Raw genomic sequence first — 18,505 nt, 5'->3', positions numbered from 1 at the left:
ACGAACGTAACCTCCTGTCTCAGAGGGCAAGCTTGTCCGCATGCTGTCCTGACATGGCAGGAGGACACGCTTTCTGTTTACAGTTAAGGAGATCTACTTCCTGAAGAAGAAGCACAAAGGAACACTCATTAGCAAGAAATATTCTGCAAGCCTAAAAGAAAAAAGAGACATAAATATGACAAACAAAATGTGTGCTGGGTGCCCTCTAAGCTGTGCCAAATGCTAGTCAGGACAGAGGCGTCTAACCCCAACCCCCCAATGAATACACACATGAGAAGCGTCACTAAGAACATGAGAATGTAAAGTGGTATAACACCCTTGTGGGGGATATGAGTGTCACAGATTAAGTTAGCAAATCAGGAAACTCTGTGTTAGCACTTCTGAACCGAATAATTTCCTTATTCAGATGGTGGGTGCTAGAATTCTTCTTGAGACTATTAAAACCAACAGAAAAAGTAGGAAATTGGATTGATGTTTACTCGTTCATGCTCAAAATAGCTGCTACACTTTTAAATCTCTAAGATGTACTACAAGTCCCTAACAAAGACAGTTTAATTAATATACCACTAGGCTCTGAAAATATCAACAGAGGCACCAACATTCTGATTACTGAAGGGCATGCACCATAATTTATATTGCCACACACAAAAAATCAAGTCAAAGGCTAATTTTTATAACTCAAGAATATACAGGTGCCATAGTAAGAGAAGCAAACTTTATTTAGGTATGTTATCTATTCAAAGTAGAAGAAATTATAATGAGAAGCAGAGGTGTTTTATTTAGAAAATAGTTCAAAATAAAGTTGTTCCGTTTTACTCCTAGGTACATATCCAAGAGAAACGAAATCACGCATACAGTGTAAATGGCCAGAGAGTGAAAACAGCCCAAACGCCCACGGGCTGATAAATGGATACGTAAAGTGGGGCATATCCATCGAAAGGAACGTTATTTAGTGTAAATGTAATGTATAAAGTACTGATACATGCTACTATTTCATTTCACTTCACAATTTCATTTATATAAAATGCCCAGAGTGGGCAAATTATCTACGAAAGCGTTAGTGGCTGCCTGAGAACTGGGGGGAGATATGACTGCTACAGGGGTTTTTTTTTTCAGGTTGAATAAATGTTCTAAAATTAACTGTAGTCATGGTTGCACAATTCTGTAAATACACTAAATTCCACTGAATTGAACACTTTATGTAAGTGAATTACATGATGTGGATGTATCTCAATAAAACTGTTGAATAAGTAAAGCTGTTAAGTTGCTTCTGTCCGTATTGTGTTTGTTATTGTTGTTCTTGCTCATTATTATTTAGTTGGTAACATATTATTTTTAAATCTTCATTCACAATAAGGATAGCTTTTTATTTGAAGCAAAGAATCATCCTTTTCCTGCTACCTATATAAAATGACAAACCAAGGATTCAAACTTAACATGACTTCGGATAATGAAAATTAACAGTCTCGTACTTAAGCCAGAACTGAGCAGAGAAGCCTGCCAAGAGCTCATATGTACTGAATTCAAACCAACAGGGCAGAAATCAGGGGGAGTGGCTGTGGGGACTGAAAAGCTTTCTCATAACTGTGGTGGTTCCCTTGCATACACAGAAATGTTTAGACTGTTCTCTGCACAGCTGCAAAGCATTAAGAAAGCTGTAAACACATACAAGGTAAGCTTCACCACACCGACTACTAACAGAAATGCAGAGGAAGAGCCCCGTAACCAGTGGGCAGCTCTTTACAATGGTACACTTCAGAGGTGGCTCAAGTGCTGTGCTATCTCCCTTAAAATGCCACCCCCAAGGGTCTGTCGGACACTGCCTGCAACATCCATCACTGAAGTCATAACACTGCGCCTCCGAAAGGTCCTGGTTAACACGAACAGGTGCTGCTTCAGAGGAACAGCACAGTAAACGCCTCAGCAAACATCAGTACAGGCAATTCTCTCTGGTGTGTCCTCTATGCCCTGACCCTTTAAAAAGAAGCCCTGAGCACTACCCCACACCGGCTCTGAAGAGCAGGCGACAGACACCAACAGGTGCCCCAGGTCAGCACTCAAAACTCCTGCAATACCAGACTCTTGGATCCTTGGGTCCCCACATTTGGTCCTTGCCCTTTTTGGTGACTCTATCCCTAGCCTCTATCCTTATCTCCTATCTGGCATTTCTCCATCATTGATTTTGCTTGCTCCTTGCATTAGTTTTCCCCTTGTGCCTTTGCCCAGGTTCCACACACAGGCCTGGAGGACTCTGCCACACTTAACTAGGCCAAAGGTCAATGTTAGGACCCAACGCAAAGAGCAGAGGCTTGAGGGAATGGGAGAGATACAGGGTTGGGCCCCTGGGGGCAGAAAGAGGAAGAAAACTGTCAGGCACAGAGCCCTCTGCCTAGGCTGAGCCACAGTGACAACAGAGGCAACACCAACGCTTGATAAACCTTGGGTTAGTCCTGCTGAGAGGGATATTCCAAACACACTCTGCCCACTTAACAATTATGGCCCATTGCGGGCAGGTTAGGGTCAATGCTCATCAATAGCTTGGCCCTCATAACCTATAAATTTTAATGCTTCTAGCACATATTTATTAATTAGAAAAACTGAAACATTTCCTTCTGATGGGATTTTTTTAGAGTAAGTGTATCCCCAGTTTGAGAAAGCTTAATATTTGATTATTTATAAAACAGAGAGATTTCACCTTGTCTTTACAGGATAAAGTCCCAGATAAATTAAAAATGTGATTTTATAAACCAAAATGATTAAGCAGCTTCTAATTAGACTTGAGGTAAATACACAGAGTAAGGGAATGGCACACGGCCTTCTGAGGAAGTCCAGTCTTTTGTCATTTCTAGGTACAAAGGAGTTTACTTCTAAAGAGGAAAGTGAATAATTCTATAACTAAGGGCTTTATCTGCTGGTTCATGATCTATAAAAGGCTATTTTGTGCAAACTGAATTACAGAAATGAGGGAGAAATCAAAACACTAAAATGACACATGATAACATGGAGGGGGCCCCAGGTCTCTGAGTACATATGCAAATAGGAATCAGGTGAGGACGTTTAGGAGACAAAGGATGCCTTCCAAGTCTTTGTTTTATCCTTCTGATTAGTGAAAGAAGAGAGACCAAACACGGCATATAGAAACCGCTCGCGGTACTCTGAGACCTTCCCGTGAGCGGCTGGAGCACAGCAGTGGGAGAATGACGACCAGAAAGAGAAGGACTAAACATGTAAGGCTGACAGGCCCGGGCACCGCACTTGGATTTTAGTCCACCTGTAACAGGATAGCTTTAAGTGCGGCAGTGACATGACACAATGCGTGTTTTTAGAAGACGACTCCAAAGACTGTGTGGCAAATGCTTTCTGATGGCACAAAAGTAAAATAAATGCAGAGCGACCAGTGAGAAGGACTGTCCTATCCTGGTGAAAGATGTTGCCTGGAGCCCAGAAGTGGCAGTGGACACAGCAAAGTATGGTTTCAGAAAATGACCGAGATAAAGCCAGCAGACCGGTAGAGAAAGGTGAGCAGACACAAGTGAGGACTCTGGAGGTGAAAAGCAGTGGAGATAAGAAGTAGAGGCTCTATTTGGAGAAGTTCTGTTGTAGGGAGTAGAGCTATAAGGTGGTAACTGGATGGGAATGTGGAGTCAAGGGAGGGAGTTTTGTTTCGTGGGTAGGGAGAGGTGTGGTTGTTTATGTACTTAAGACAAAAGACACTATAGGATGTTAGTGGAAATGATCCAGTGGGAAGACAGAAAGACCGAGGAGTCAGGAAGGGAGATACCTGCACCGCTATAAGAAGGGAATAAAAGGTATTCAGCTGACAGATGGTCATGGAGCACCTATTCAATGTTCCTTTTTCTTAAGGGGTTCACAGTCTACTGCAGCAGGAAAGAGGAATAAAACAAACTTTTAAGCAACAAAATAAGATCCAATAGAGATACACACAAGTACTAATGTACTATGATAAACAGCGTTATTTACTATGATAGATTGGGTGGGGATACACTGATGGCAAAATGGCTGATTAACTTATTTGATTTATTAATATTTTGGGGGGTAAACATTTGTAAGCAATTGTTTCCAATTCTACTTTCATAAGACAAAAGACTTTTACTTTTATGCTTCTGAAGAACTTCACAAAGACAAAATGATTTCAATTAGTGTAAGACTAAGCAGACCCAGTTTTTGTTATCAATAAAAAAAGTTAATGTTATCAGAATAGTCCAGTGTCTAATAATTTTTATAAGTTTTACTTACGGTTTAAATTTTTCCCAAATGCTACATGGATGAGTTCAGAAACAACTTGTCTATTCTGTAATGTTAAGTAACAGCAAGCTCTACATTTGGAAGGACAGCTCCAGGAGACAGGCTGAGTTCACGGGGACCTGGGCATCTTGTCAAGGTCAGTCACACCCTGTGTGAGGTCAAACCTGACCTGCCTTCTGAGTGTCCTGCTCTAGCCAAGCAGGCAAGCCAGTCAGTCAAGCACAATATGTGGCATGAGCAACACTCTATTCCAAAGACTGATGCATATTTTCAAAATGATTCATTTCAAAAAGCAGACATTTTTTGATGCTTCAAGAATACTAACTGGATGAGGTAAATGTTGCTGTTCTCAAAAACCACAATTTCTCATATTTTAAAAAATCATACAGTTATTCTACAACAAAAACACTTAGCTCTGAAACTGCCAATGTTTAAAATCACAGACCTTTCAATCTCAACACAATTATTGGGTTAATGTTTTCCCCTCAGATAATTTGACCTAAGTTTCCCTCTTCCTATACCAACCTGCTGAGCTGCATCTCCGTTCACCAAGTGAGGCATCATGGCGACCTCTCCGTTCAGCAATGGTGGCAGTTCCAGAGGGATTTGGTCGGTCATCATCATTGTGACGTACATTCATGGAGAACTTCACTCACTCGGCTCCCTGGAAAAGAACCACCATTTTTTTAAAAGTACTCAGGGCCACACAAAGCCTCCTATAGCAACACTATAAGTACTCCGTCTTGAGGTCAGCTGAAACTCAGATTATTTATCACACGGTCCTGTATTCCTGTGTCAGGCCCGAGGAGGGTTAAAGTGCAGGGAAGAGCCTGAACTAGGAGACTACCACGAGTCTCCAAGCAGCCATGTGAATGCAACCTCCCATGCCTTAACTTTGGCATCTATTTGTAAATTTTAATAGTAACTACTCAGCCCCAGGGAGCTTTCTCAGGATAGAATGAGATAATGTTTTGAGACAGCAAAATGTCAAACAAAAACCGGTGGTATCATTGTATGTAAGGTAATCACAGAAAATAAGGTCAATTGACCTACATGACAGATCAAAATACTATATATAAACAGTCAACCCAAGCAAAAAAAATACACAAAGATTAACTACCTATACTGCAATTTCTGAACTTGCCATTATTTTGGTAATCACTCATTCTTCTAATCATCTCTCTCCCATCGTTTCCTTGAATTGAAATTAACCTGTTATATATTTATATCTTTATCACTTGTATACATCTTGAAATTTCCTGTATCTCAGAGTACCCATGGCACCTTCTGCAGAATTGAGCCCAAAGACAGATTCCATTGTTTCAACAGAACAAACGACTTTCATACAAGTGGCCAAAACAACACAAATCTCATTTTCGTTCGTTCTGCAATCGTACTTGCCACCAATATCTAGCCTTTCAATACAACAGCAGGACAATAATAAATTCCTAATTTAAAATAACTTATTCTTTAAGAAGTATTTACATATTTTTTGCTTACAGCTAAAGTTAATGCCACAAAAAGTTTTAACAGCATGGACAAAAAACAAAAAACCAATAAACACAGATGCACTACTTAATTCCAAAACCCACTGTCATATAGTTCAGTTAGGTTTTTTAATCACTCATAATAAAGTCCCATAACATTTCAAATTCATGGTCAGTTAACCCTTTAGTATCTAATATACAAATCAGGCAAAACAATGGGGCAAATCCTTTAATAATTATCTCAGATTGGTCTTAGCTGTGTTAGAAATGAAACATTTCTCATTTTTAACCACCTCCATTCTGAACATTAAATATACCACCCCCCCCCCAATGCCACTGAAAGGCAACCCCTTCCCTGAAAATATCAAATGATGCATAAAAGCCACCCAATAGATTGTAAACCTTTTTATTTTAAATAGGTAAAAATTTACACTATTCATTATAACCCCATTTAGAGAAACTAATCATTTTAAGTGCCAAACAGTGAAGTCCTGTCCCAACTAGGGAAGCACATTCTATAATAACAGGTCTTATAATTCAGTGTTAATAGTACCATCATGCTGTTTTATGAGGCAATTACTCAGTTCCTAAGCAAATAAAATTACAAAACCCAAAGCCCAATGGTCTATCCTGATGTAGGAAACAGATCCTTCCACAATAAAATTAACTAAGACAATTCCACAGACACCATCATGACATCACTGTTTGATTTTGAGTAGGTCAAATGATGGAGTGCCGGTGCCCATTTCAATTTTACTTCTAACACACTTTATCCTACTAATGCATGGGGAAAGATTGGCTAATTTTCCTCTGATTGGTGATATTATACAGGCCTATTTCTTAAGTGTAATGTTTTATTTAATGTTTCTTCAAAACTGCAAGCTGGAAAAACAGGGCAGTAATTTCCATTGGTGGTCTGAGTACAAAGCATGCAGGGCCAATGAAGCACTCTGTGCTCACTCTGACCTTCTCCTCGCTCCTCCCCCAGGAAGAGTCCCTCGGCACTTGGCAGTGGGATTATGGTGCCAATTGCGGCTCCGTCTTCTCTCCTCTGCTAAGGCAGGGGGTGCCAAAGCCCTCATGCGCTTGGAACAGGCTGGTCCTCTCACAAAGACACATGATGGGGGAACCTGTTCTCTCTTTTTTTACCCAATAAAGCAGCAGGAGTAAACGGACTCAGGGCCTGTCCCTGGGTCCTTCCAGCCTCTAGGTCCTTCCATTAAGACAGGGGACAGGAAATATGATACAAGTTTAGGGGCTGGGTAGATGGGGTAGGATGGAGGTCCTTTGTCAGAATCTGCTTTGTGATGAAACTATTTATGCTCCAAATGGTCCAATCCAGCTAACTGAAGTTTTCAATATACAGGGTTGAGATACAAATTAAATTAACAATGCTATTTTGTTCCCAGTTCCTCTTGTTTCTTGGGGAGGGATCACAGGTACTGGGTAGGAAGAGATCATTTTGATCTGATGTAAAATTCAGGCATTCCTGGTCCCCTGTCCCTAATATCAAAGAATGTCTCAACACCAACATGATGTCTAGCACTGACAATTTCAATTTAAGAAAACTTCTGGTTGGCATCTTGTTGAAAAGCGGGACTTGCTGTTAACAAATGTAGCAATCGAGCACCCCCAAGTAGCACTCTTAAACACAGGTGTCAAGTCCAAGTTGGGAAGTTAAAACTCCAGGTTCTGCAAAAGTAGGATGGGGTATAGGCCAAGAGGCCCACGTATGTCTCATATAGGATGGGACAGTATGGGGACCCACACAAACCTGAAAAAAAAACCCCAAAAACGAGTCCACCGGCACAAGGAGATCATTGTATTTGCTTTTGAAAAGTATACTAGCTACTTTGAGTAATGCAGCTGTGCCATAAAGAAAAAGCTGCCGAAATCCTTTTTTTTGCGGGGGGGGGGGGGGGGGGGGGAGGGAGGAGGTGGTTACTAGGTGATCTACCTCATAGATTGCAGAGGTTATTGCAGATTATTGGACCAGGGAGGGAAAGACAGGGGGACTGTACTTTTTTTTTTTTAAGTCAACTATATGTACAATCATTCTTCAGACAGCTTACAGTAGGAACTTACAAATATCATACACTTCTTATGCCTCAACTCAACCACCTAGCCACCTAACCACCACACCTTTAATTATGGGGAAAAATGGAAGAATGAATAAAGTGAATATAAGCCACTATTATCCCCACCACGAGTCTCACTCCATATAACCAAATTTGTCTCTAGACCAGCAGTTTGTTAAAATCCAAGGCCTGTTCTCTAAGCCCTAAGAGTTCCACCAGAGGTAAACCAAACTTTATCCTGACTAGAACAAGTAAGATTCATTTGTTTATAGATGGGATGATTTACACAGCCAGCATGTTGAAATACCAATTTTACACTCCATGTACATATACAGGATACTCTGATTTGCCTGGAATGCAAGAGACATATAGAAAAAGCAATAAATTATCTCTAGGCAAGATAATGCCCAGCTATTAACAAGACACTACCCGTCAATCTGTCTTTAAAGTACCATGGAAAAGAAACAATTTAGTGCCGCTGAACTATAGAAAAGACAAGGGAGGAGTCAAGAAGAACTATAAAAGAAAACCAAAGACACAAAACATAAAACTTATAATAAATACATAATAGCAGTATCCTTTTGGTTATTCTCTAATGATAAGGTGGGGGGGGGGGGTCCTGTAATTCATTCTCCAAATACAGAAAGTCAAATATTCAAGTTGTAAACTGGGAAAACCACTTGTCCCTCACTTTGAAAACAAAAGAAGGTTAGGTTGGCCCAGGAGACTGAGGAAGGCTTACCATGCATTACTCATTCAGTGGTGATGGCTCCCCCCAAAAGTAAGTCTCCTCTGTTTTGACATGTAACCTAGACAAAAACTACCAGGGGTCCTCAACTTCAACAGCTATGCCTCAATCCCCTTGCTTTGAGGTGACCTAGAGAATGTTACATAGTTTAAAAAGCTGACAGAACTTTCAAAATGAAATTTAAAGGTAAAGCAATGTATGTGGTAGATATACTATCCAAATGCCTATCTCTAAGGACCAAACATTTCATCTGTAATGACTGTGAATGGAAATTACACATTCCTTACTTACTTTTTTTCTTAGGGATGCAGAGTCATTGCTTATAACAATACTGTGTTCAGCCCTAAAATGAGGCACAAGGGAGTTACTGAAGCATATTGACCTTACATTACATATCCAGAGAAATTCACCTCTAATTTGAGTTATTATGTGTAATTCGTTTTTTTCTCTCTCTTCCGCATTAAGCAGTCCCACAAACTGCACCCCCCTCAAATCTGAAGGCCATATCCTAAATTTGCTGTCTTACATCTTCACTGTACAGACTGTTAGTTCTGTACACACAGAAAGAGGATTGGTCTCTTGCGGTGTCTCAGAAGTTCCCCCCTGTGCCTCGAACCGTCATCCTGGACCACTTGCTGATTATCAGCTCTGCGGGGAAATTGAATGGAGATGCGCGATTTCTCAAAAACTGAGCTGTAACTGTTTTTTGTTTCAGACAGATAGTCTCTAGTTCTTTTTGTCAGAGAAACCACCCTGACAAAACACTCATTTTCCTGGTCTGAGTGCCTTCTCCCCCGGATGGATGTGAATTTGAGCTGGCCAAAGCTACCCAAGAGCGCATGCGTATTAGTCTACACTGCACCACATCCACACTGACCCCTCACAGACAGCAGGGTTCTTAATACGAATGAACTCGTTCTTTAAACCACTGCACTTTACAAATAAAGAACAGATGCGCTATGAAACTTATCAGAACAAATATAAAATAGATTGTCTCTATTACTTTTTCTCTTCCTCTGAATTTTTTCTTTTATCACACAAAGCTCCAAGATTTTGCTCCTATTCTTTAGTTTGTTCTTAGGCAGACTTCCATCTCAAAGAATCTGGTACCAACCACAGGCCCTTACAACCTCTCCTTCTAACCACATATCCTAACACTAAAACCACAACTGCTTCATGCCCAGCCAGTTTTGTTCTTTTTGTTGTTGCTGTTGTTCTTTTGATTGACAGGGAGAGGACGCCACGTGAGCACAGTGGTTAACGTCCCTCCCTCCTAAGAGAGAGCAAGTCATTTGTTACCTTCATTACCTGCAAGTGAGACCCAGCATTACTAAATGAACAGCTGCACTAATGGCAGGTGGGGGCTGGGCACCCTGAAACACAAAATGAACAGATCCTCACTGTTAGCAAGACATTTAATTCCATCCAAATATGCCCCCAAAGCTTTTAAAGAACACCTCACTTTAAAAGAATATTACAAAGGGTCTTCAGTTTTTACATTACCCTAGGCAAGCTGCTTATTACTTTTTCCTCTCATTTTCCTTCCCCCACTCCAACTCTGAAAAGGGTTTCCACCGTATTTTGGCCCCAGCCTACACTAACATACTGGGCAAGTTCATGAAAAACCTGATTCTCGGGAAAGAACCACAGATCCACTTCCAAAGGCCAGAAAAGCCGTTAAGCAACAGGAAGAATTTCTAACTTGAAAAAATCAAAGGCCTAATCACTGGCAGGGAGGGTTTTAAGTCTGTGAACCTGGCCTTCAAATTAGTAACAAGATGTCCTGGTCCTTACTCCGTGGGCCGGTGAGCCAAATTTCCTTATGTTAATTTAAGATGCGAGTTAGAAGCACAGCACGCACATTAGTTTCAGAGGACAAGAGAAAAAGAAACCTGACGGCACCAAAAGGAGCAAAGTCCACCCATTAGAACCACATGACCTGGCGGACGGTGCCCCAAGTTCCGTCTCAGTCAGAGCTGAGGCTCGGGCTCCCAAGCTCACGGCACCTACAGCCTAATGTGGCTCTTACTGACTTCCAGACTGTCCCTGGGGAGTGTTTAAAAAGTAGATGCGGGAAGGGAACTAAGAAGAAAAATGCACATGATCAGTTTTTAACTCTTTGCTTCCATCCTGTAATTCAAAATGCATTTGCAGAAACCAAAGGGGTTCCTTGGTGAATGGCAAATGGATAAAAATCCATCAACTTTAGAGATCTAAAAGCAATTAACTAAATATAAAAATCTAATAAATATTAATAAACAAATCATCTTCAGAATTCATACCACTAAAGTTAACTGTAATTCCATAAATCTTGTATCTTTTCCAATAAAGATTAACCAATCACCTTCCTACAATCTGAACAGCATTTAAACATTTTGCTTGCTACATGTTTGCTTGCTACATGTAGCCTGAGAAAAGTATTGTCATGGACACATTAGTAAAATCATAGTTTGATTCACAGTTTAAAATTTTCTTTCTCCACTAAAAGTACCAGTTGACCTCTAATAATAAAAATCAGTTGTGGGACAGGTTTTAGAAAATTGTCACAAACATACCAGAGAAATGTTGTAGCCATTTGTATACAGTAATGAGAAAGAGCAAGTTTTTTCTTGCCTCATTGGAGGCAAGAAAAACCCCACCAGTAGTCAAAATGACAATCTGACAAACTTACTGAATCACAGAAAACAGTTTTGTTTTATTATGTTGTGTTTGGGGCAAAGGAATTTGAGAGGTTACCAAGAAATTACTGTATTCTGTTTTAAAGCAATATAACTACCAGATAGCTAATGGTTCGTGAGGGATTACAAGTCTCTGAATGGCTTCCAATATAAAACCTATGCCTAATGGAACTTCTTATGACAAACCTTTGTGCAGCTGATTTACACTTGTTTGTGTCTTGGCTGTTGTAAAAAAGGAAAATCTAGGAAAGTCAAAATTTGACAGAGAGTCACACAGCACAAAAAGAGAGAGAGAAACTGCTTTTGTGACCCCCCCCCCCCATACAGGTGATGGCCTTTATGCATTTATGTCATCAGTCATAAGGACTGATAACTTCCTACAGCGTCACCTTCATTTCTAAGCTTTATCACACAGGATTGAGAAAGACAAAGGGGGGGGGGGGAGATGGGAAGAGAGAACACAGCATGAAAAAGGAGAGTTGTGCGCATTCCCACAACGAAGAGGAGGTCTAAGTATCACTTGTTATTTTATTTTCCTCATCAGAATATCTTTCCTGCTTCACGCTGGTTTTGAAAGATAAACCCCTTGACTGATATAGTTAAAGATTCTAGAATCTCAACAGTTGTCATTTCTAGCCTTCTGAGCAAAACTAAAAACAGCTTTCTCATAATAACTGTGGAAACACCAACCACATCAATAGAAAATAAAAGATTAAGACAAAATAGAAACACTGTGCATCTTCTTTAGCTCTGCAATTGAGAAAAATCTGCTCACCCATCAGCACACATCTGACTGTTCTGTCACTTCCCTGCTACTGTGAGAACAGGGCTTTTCTTTCCCTTCCCAGTAACACTACACCAGTGCCTGTGGCCCTGGCTCGACCATGCGGAATTAGCATGTGGCCACTCAAGAACCTGATGTGGGGCACTGCCATTGGACAGGAGAGAGCTGGGGGTGGTTTTCATGCTCTCCCTGCACTCGCCCCTCCCTGCACACTTTGGGAAACCATGAGGAAAGGTACTTGGTACAAACACTCGCCTTTGCTTTTTTGAAAGTCAACTAAGTGTGCAAAAAAAAGGATATAGAGAGGGAATAAGTATTATTATTAGAATTTTTCACAGACTCTCTGCTAAAAATAGCTCAAAGAACCAGTGTGTTTGGCTTGTTTGTGTTTTATTTTTAAAGCACTATAGCAGAGAGGCCCTAGGACTGAGTATTGGAAAATCTGAGCTCTAATCAGGGGGTTGCCAATAATTAGCTCTAAACTTGAGCCATTAATTTCTTCTCTTATAAAAGCACAAAATTATAGATTAGGCTTTAAGGTTTCTTTCTGTTGTTAACAGACTCTTTCAAACACCACTCTTGTATGACTATAACCTGATCCTTCTGCATAAGAGAGAGGAAGAATCTAAGTAAAAAGCTGAGAAAAGATTGTACTGAGAAAACAGTACTGGTAACTGCTGTGTTTTCATGCCAATGCAATCTAATTTTACAGCTGAGTCCTATGCAGCCGGAAGACGCTTGCCATGGCTTGCCACTTGAATGAAAGACAGAGTGGTGATAGCTGTTCGTGCAGAAAAACCTCTTGAGACATGAGCAGTACCTGGAGGTATGCACCCAGCTGGTTGGTTGAGGCACAAATAGTCTGGAATTTGTCTTCTCGTCTGATATGGGTTCATTAGTGAAATTAAATCACACTTGTTTGAAAAAGTTCTTAACTTTAAAAACATTCTTGCTTTTTGCATCCAATTATAAACACAGGAAACTTAAGTGGCAACGTTTAAATCCACAGAGAAATCCTATGAAGTCAACTTTCTTAGATTAAAAGCACCACCACCACCACCACCACTCTGGATTAAAATAAACAACGACAAATGGTTCGAGCAACAAGTAAACACAGAGTTGTCCGCTGTGCTCCAGAGAGGAAGGAGGACTGCCACTAGAACACAGAGATGATCTTTTATTCAATTACAGTTGACATACATATTATGTTAGTTCCGGTGTACAACATAATGGCTAGACAGTTTATACCTCAACAGAGTGATCGCCCTGATAAGTCTAGTCCCCATCTGGCACCCCACATCGTTGTACATTATCTGTTGACTACATTCTCTATGCTGTAACTTGACTTTGCTTAAATCGCAAAGTATGTCATGTCTGAACTCAAAACTACCATATTAGGAAGGCGCTATTTTCAGCGAGGGTGGGGAAGGTCTGCATATCTAAGAGTTCTATGTAAACATTATATGTAATCTGAGGCCATGTTCCTAATTCTCCATAAATACACACAGTTTACTTCCACAGCCCCACAATACCCCCAAATCTTTAAGGGAACATAAAAATTAAAGGGAAAAAATTACATCACTGTATATATATATATAATTTTGGGACCCCAGATCCATACCCACACATAAATAGCAGCTCAGTTTTGCAAATACTATTAACTGAAAGGGAAAAGGGGTTCACCTATTTAAAAAAAAGTTTACCAACCACAGGTTCACTTGCTTTGTTCATTGTTTTTAAATGGCATTTAAGAAGTTTGCAGATGTGATTAGACATTCTTACTGCAACATCTAGACCCCAGGTATGCTCGGCACAGCAAATCTCACTCCCCTCACTGACAGTCTAGCACCTACAAGGGAACATTCCAAAGCTAGGAGAGCCCTTGTTTTCACATATATCCAAGCTAACTCTGCCTCCTACTTTATCTAAGGGTGACAATAGCTGAAGATACGTATTTTCAGTGAAATTTGGAATTGTATGGCTGTTTGTTTATATTCCTTCTAAAGTATGTTGAAGAAAAAACCTAGAAAACTGTAGTATGAAAATAAAAAACGTCACTTCTAAGCTCCCTCCACGTCTAGGACTTCCTACCTCCCTACCAATCTACCTCCAAGCTGCATGGGGACGAGAAGAGAGGTGAGATGGAGAGTCAGAAGACACGCTCTTCTGCCCAGCAACAGGCCTCTGGCACTCCTACCTGCCTGGAACCGCACAGCACGTTGACAGAGCCCACTGCTTGTCAGGGCTGTGGTTCAAGATATTACTGCATAGGCTCTCTGTGCCTTAGTTTCTGCATCTGTAATACGATGCTTTAACATGACTTCTAGATTCCCCTTTAAAAAAATCTGAAATGTATTTTATTACTGTATTTTAGAGATGATGAATTCAATTCCTGTATGTGCAACCATTTGGGTACCTAACAAGGGCGGTGCCACATGCAACACCCTTTATTGGAGGCAAAGGGTGTTGCGAGCACCGCCATCTGACCATTTCCTGGGAAAGCTGTGCAGGAAGAGCTCTAAGCAGTTCCTGCAGCCTGGCGGGCAGAGGTGCTGTGTGGAGCCCGAAGACACTCATGCTCACCTAGCCCCACAGCACTCCTGTGAAGTAGGGGGTGTCCCCCTTTCACCGATGTAACAACTAAGGTTGAGAGAGGTTAAGAATTTGGCCACGGAGCCTCAGAAAGTGATGGTAAGAAGTCAGTGCTATTAGTGAGCTAGTTATAACATAGAAACATCTGGCAACTTAACACAGAAGTGGAAGAGCTGATGAAAAATGCATAGGTCAGTGACTTTTTAAAATTAAAATTAGATAAAACAAGCACACAGAACAAATTTCAAATAAAAACTTTCAAAGACACCCAATAAAAGTGCATTTCCCTCCTATCCAATCTCTAGTTCCCCCATACAAAGGCAGCAACTGTGAATTTTTGGTGTATCCTTACCAAGATACAGAATTAATGATTTTCAAAACATTTTTTTAAAGTAGCTTAAGGAAGGTTATCCTGTATTATCTTATAGTCCAGATGGTTAAAAGTTACGGAGAGAAAAAACCCAGCAAAAAACAAATTATGTATGACTAAAGTTATACCCCTCCAAGGTGATTTTTAATGAGATGTGCAGTAATTAAACACAAAAGCAAAATTACTTCACAATGGAGGGCAGCTTAGCAAGTTATTGATGAGGAGACTGTTAGAACAAAGTCTTTGGTACAAAGAGTTTCAAGATTCTATTCAGTATCTCGATAAAAGGACTTAGCTGAAAGGTACCTTCTAAAATGCCATCAAGCAAAAAAAAGCTGAGCAAAGATAATCATGCACTGTTTTTAATAAATATTTTTGAGCCAACTTTATGCCAGACACTGTACTACAATTCTAGAATTCCAGAAATAAAGGCATGAGGTTAAACAGCATTACAGTAAAACATTATACCCGATAACTAAAACAGAATCCACGTTGGAAACTTCTGACAAAAACACACAAAGTCAACAGACCTCCACATGCGCTGTGAAACCCTTCATCTGACATAAACCCCAGTGTCTAAATTTGGTTTCCCAGCTGTGGCCTCTTTTCTCGTCTTAAGTGTTCCAGAAGATAAATCTGTCTTCCAAGCCTACCCCCCGCCTCAATCTTTATTTCTGATTTGCTAGGAAGATACTAGAAATAGTTTCTTTAATCAGCCTATATAAAATCCAATCATATATTTTACAAACTCAGTTTTGTTTAATTGAATAGATATTATAAAACACTCATTATAAGGAAAACAACCTGTATTGTTAAGAATCACTGGTGTTTTATCCAATTTATACTAAAATATGTATTTCTGAGGTTGTTACTAATTTTAGATATTGACTGAAATATTTTTTCAAAAAATATCTGATTCTTTCCCACACCCTATGGGGGGTAGTCAATGAGAACAGTATATCATACACTGGAATTTAGTTTATAAGCATGTTTTTTAAAACAAGCTATTTCTTGAAGAACCACAACAACTGATGACATTCTCATAAGCAGCTCTGTATTTCACTCGGTGCGAACACAAAGCAAATACCAGGTGTCCTTAGAGTTTCTAAGGGACTGAAACAGAAAATTCACATGAAATGACAACACTTAATAAAGAAACAAATTAGCAGGTGCAAAGACATATCACGTAAGGGAACATCTATTTATTTTTTCATGAGATATGTATGCACTCGCACTACTAATTCAGACTCACATTTTTGAAAACATAAAAATGTGGAGTTCCTTAGAAAAAAACATTTTTTCTTTCAATGAAAAAAATCATCATATACCACAGCACATTAAAGAGATTTGTTTTAATAAATGAAAGTGATTAATTGGTGTTAAAATGGTTTATAAGCCAATGGATGAATGTAAACAGTTTGAAAGCACGGTGCTTGCCCTATGAATATTGATGATATCATTAACGACACTAATATCATTTGTTAAGAAAATGTAAAAGGGCTGCATTTGTTTATTTAATGAATAGTTGTTTAGGCTCAGTTCTGTTCAAGACACACTCTTTTGGTCTGAAATCACACAAATTTCTAAATTTAAGGAGTCTATTAAAGACTTTAAAGCCATTCCAGAAAAATAATTTTAAATTTCAACTGCTACAAAAGGCATGTTTTGCAATTCAATTCTCTAATTTCTCCTTATGTGAAAGCATGACAGACACAAAAAATATCCTTCAGTTATTGTCACGGAAGAACACAGAAACATGAGAATGAAAAAGACAATTGACATTTCAGGATTATTAATAGTTATGAACTCAGAAACCCCACTGAAGGTCTCAGGAATACCCAAGTGTCCCCACACCACACTTTCAGAATCGCGGCACCATACGCCAAACAGCTCGCATGTAAGAACGGAAGAACATTTTAAATTCACTCTCTAATAGACAAAGACTGCTGTCCTTAGTTTATACTCTGCACATCCACTATTCGCCTGCCAGTGTGTGAATAAAGAACAAATTGATCCAAACAGGTACCTGAATTCTAGCATGGCCTGCTCTCTCCAGAATTGCATGTTACACTCCATAAAGCACTTTGGTGAAACAAATTCATTTGGTAAAATCTTGAAGGAAGTATCTGCAGCCGGCTGGAGGGAAAAGGCCATGAGTATTGAGGACCAAGTACTCTCCCCTGCAGGGACTGTCAGCAAATCCCATTCAGCACAGGGCGGGACCTGACCCCAATAAATCCAGGCCCCTTAGACAGGGGATCTCCGTCCATCTCCCCGGTAATCAAATCTATGCCCTGGATTCCTTGGTTGATCACAAGGAAACAAAGTTCAACCACGGAAAATGACCAACCAAGGAAGTAAAAACAAATAATTTTGTGTTGCCATTCCCACGTAAGAATCCTATCAGCTCTGGTCTCCAGGCCTTCATCTACTGTTCAGTGAGCCCGTTCTAAATCTGCAGATGACTTGAGCCAGTATTTCCTTGGGTCACTAATTTATTCTCTTTTGCTACAGCCTATTAGTCATTCATCAAAGAACCCAAAAAGTTTTCTGAGGCATAAGGAGAGCTCTTAAAATGAGAACCTCAAGTATCAAATAGAGACAAAATAATTAGTATGATGGTGAAATTCATTTCCTAGAGCAACAAATTAGCAAAATCAAAATATGCCACAAACTAATTGATTTACATTCAGCAAACACTTAGATAACAGACTTCCCTTTTATTTTTAAAAATAGATTTAACAAGCATATTAATTTTCCACTGGCCACTATAAATAACTGGAACTCCAAAACCTCTTTCTTTGCAAGGGCGTTCTGGCCAGTCACTGTTAGCCTGACCCTGAGTGGAATGTGTATTTACATTGCCAAGAGGCGGCATTGTATGCTGGTGGGAAACCACTTCTCACAAACCTCCCATTCAGTGGAGGGCTCCCACAATAGGTACTCACACAGGAAGCAGGCCTTGCTGAGAGCACCTCTGGCTGTTCCAGGGAGAACTTTCCAAGGCAGCGGATGGTGAACCACTGTAAAGGCTCCGTTCACAGGCCCTAACTGCCTACACTTCAGGGTCAACAGAGCTCGTGTTGTCCACAACAATTCCCCCTCAAGGCCTCCCCAAGGTGAGAGGGAAACTGTCGACAACTCCATTTCATTTTTCTACTAATCTCTCAGGGCATCTCTTTGTTAAAAAAAAAAAAATTACAAAGCCGTAATGTTGTTTTCTCAAACTAAAAACACGCGGAGTAAGCTATTGCTTTTTAAAGCCAAATCAAAGGTGTCAATATTGAATACGCAATTTTAAAAAACCAAAACTTCAAAGATCACTTCATTATCTACACTGGAAACTCTGGTCCCTTGAATACTGAACATTTTGTTCAACTGCAAAGCAAAAAATAACAATGATTACTTTAACTCCTCAAATAAAAAAGTGGGCATTGTCAGCATCGTACCAATGATGACTCCTGCACAGATATCTGAGGAAATAAAGGTAACGGTGACTACT

The 18,505-nt window shown here is 39.9% G+C and overlaps 1 protein-coding gene across 9 annotated transcripts in view; it reads right to left on the bottom strand.

Moving 5' to 3' along the window:
• The window catches only part of FNDC3B (fibronectin type III domain containing 3B), a 319,350-nt gene that overhangs the window by 249,485 nt on the left and 51,360 nt on the right, over positions 1–18,505 (bottom strand). For 8 of the 9 annotated variants that reach the window (XM_024563559.3, XM_053918082.2, XM_024563540.4 and 5 more), the window contains one exon: positions 4,792–4,930. The exons of the other annotated variant lie outside the window; for it this stretch is intronic. In XM_024563559.3, coding sequence (XP_024419327.2) covers positions 4,792–4,902 — 111 coding nt within the window. In that variant the 5' untranslated portion in view covers positions 4,903–4,930. The remainder of the gene's footprint in view (positions 1–4,791; positions 4,931–18,505) is intronic. 9 annotated transcript variants of the gene reach the window in all.

This window comes from Desmodus rotundus, chromosome 2 (assembly GCF_022682495.2).
Source record: "Desmodus rotundus isolate HL8 chromosome 2, HLdesRot8A.1, whole genome shotgun sequence".
NCBI classification, from domain to species: Eukaryota; Metazoa; Chordata; class Mammalia; order Chiroptera; family Phyllostomidae; genus Desmodus; species Desmodus rotundus.
This window is presented reverse-complemented; position numbering and strand designations above follow the sequence as displayed.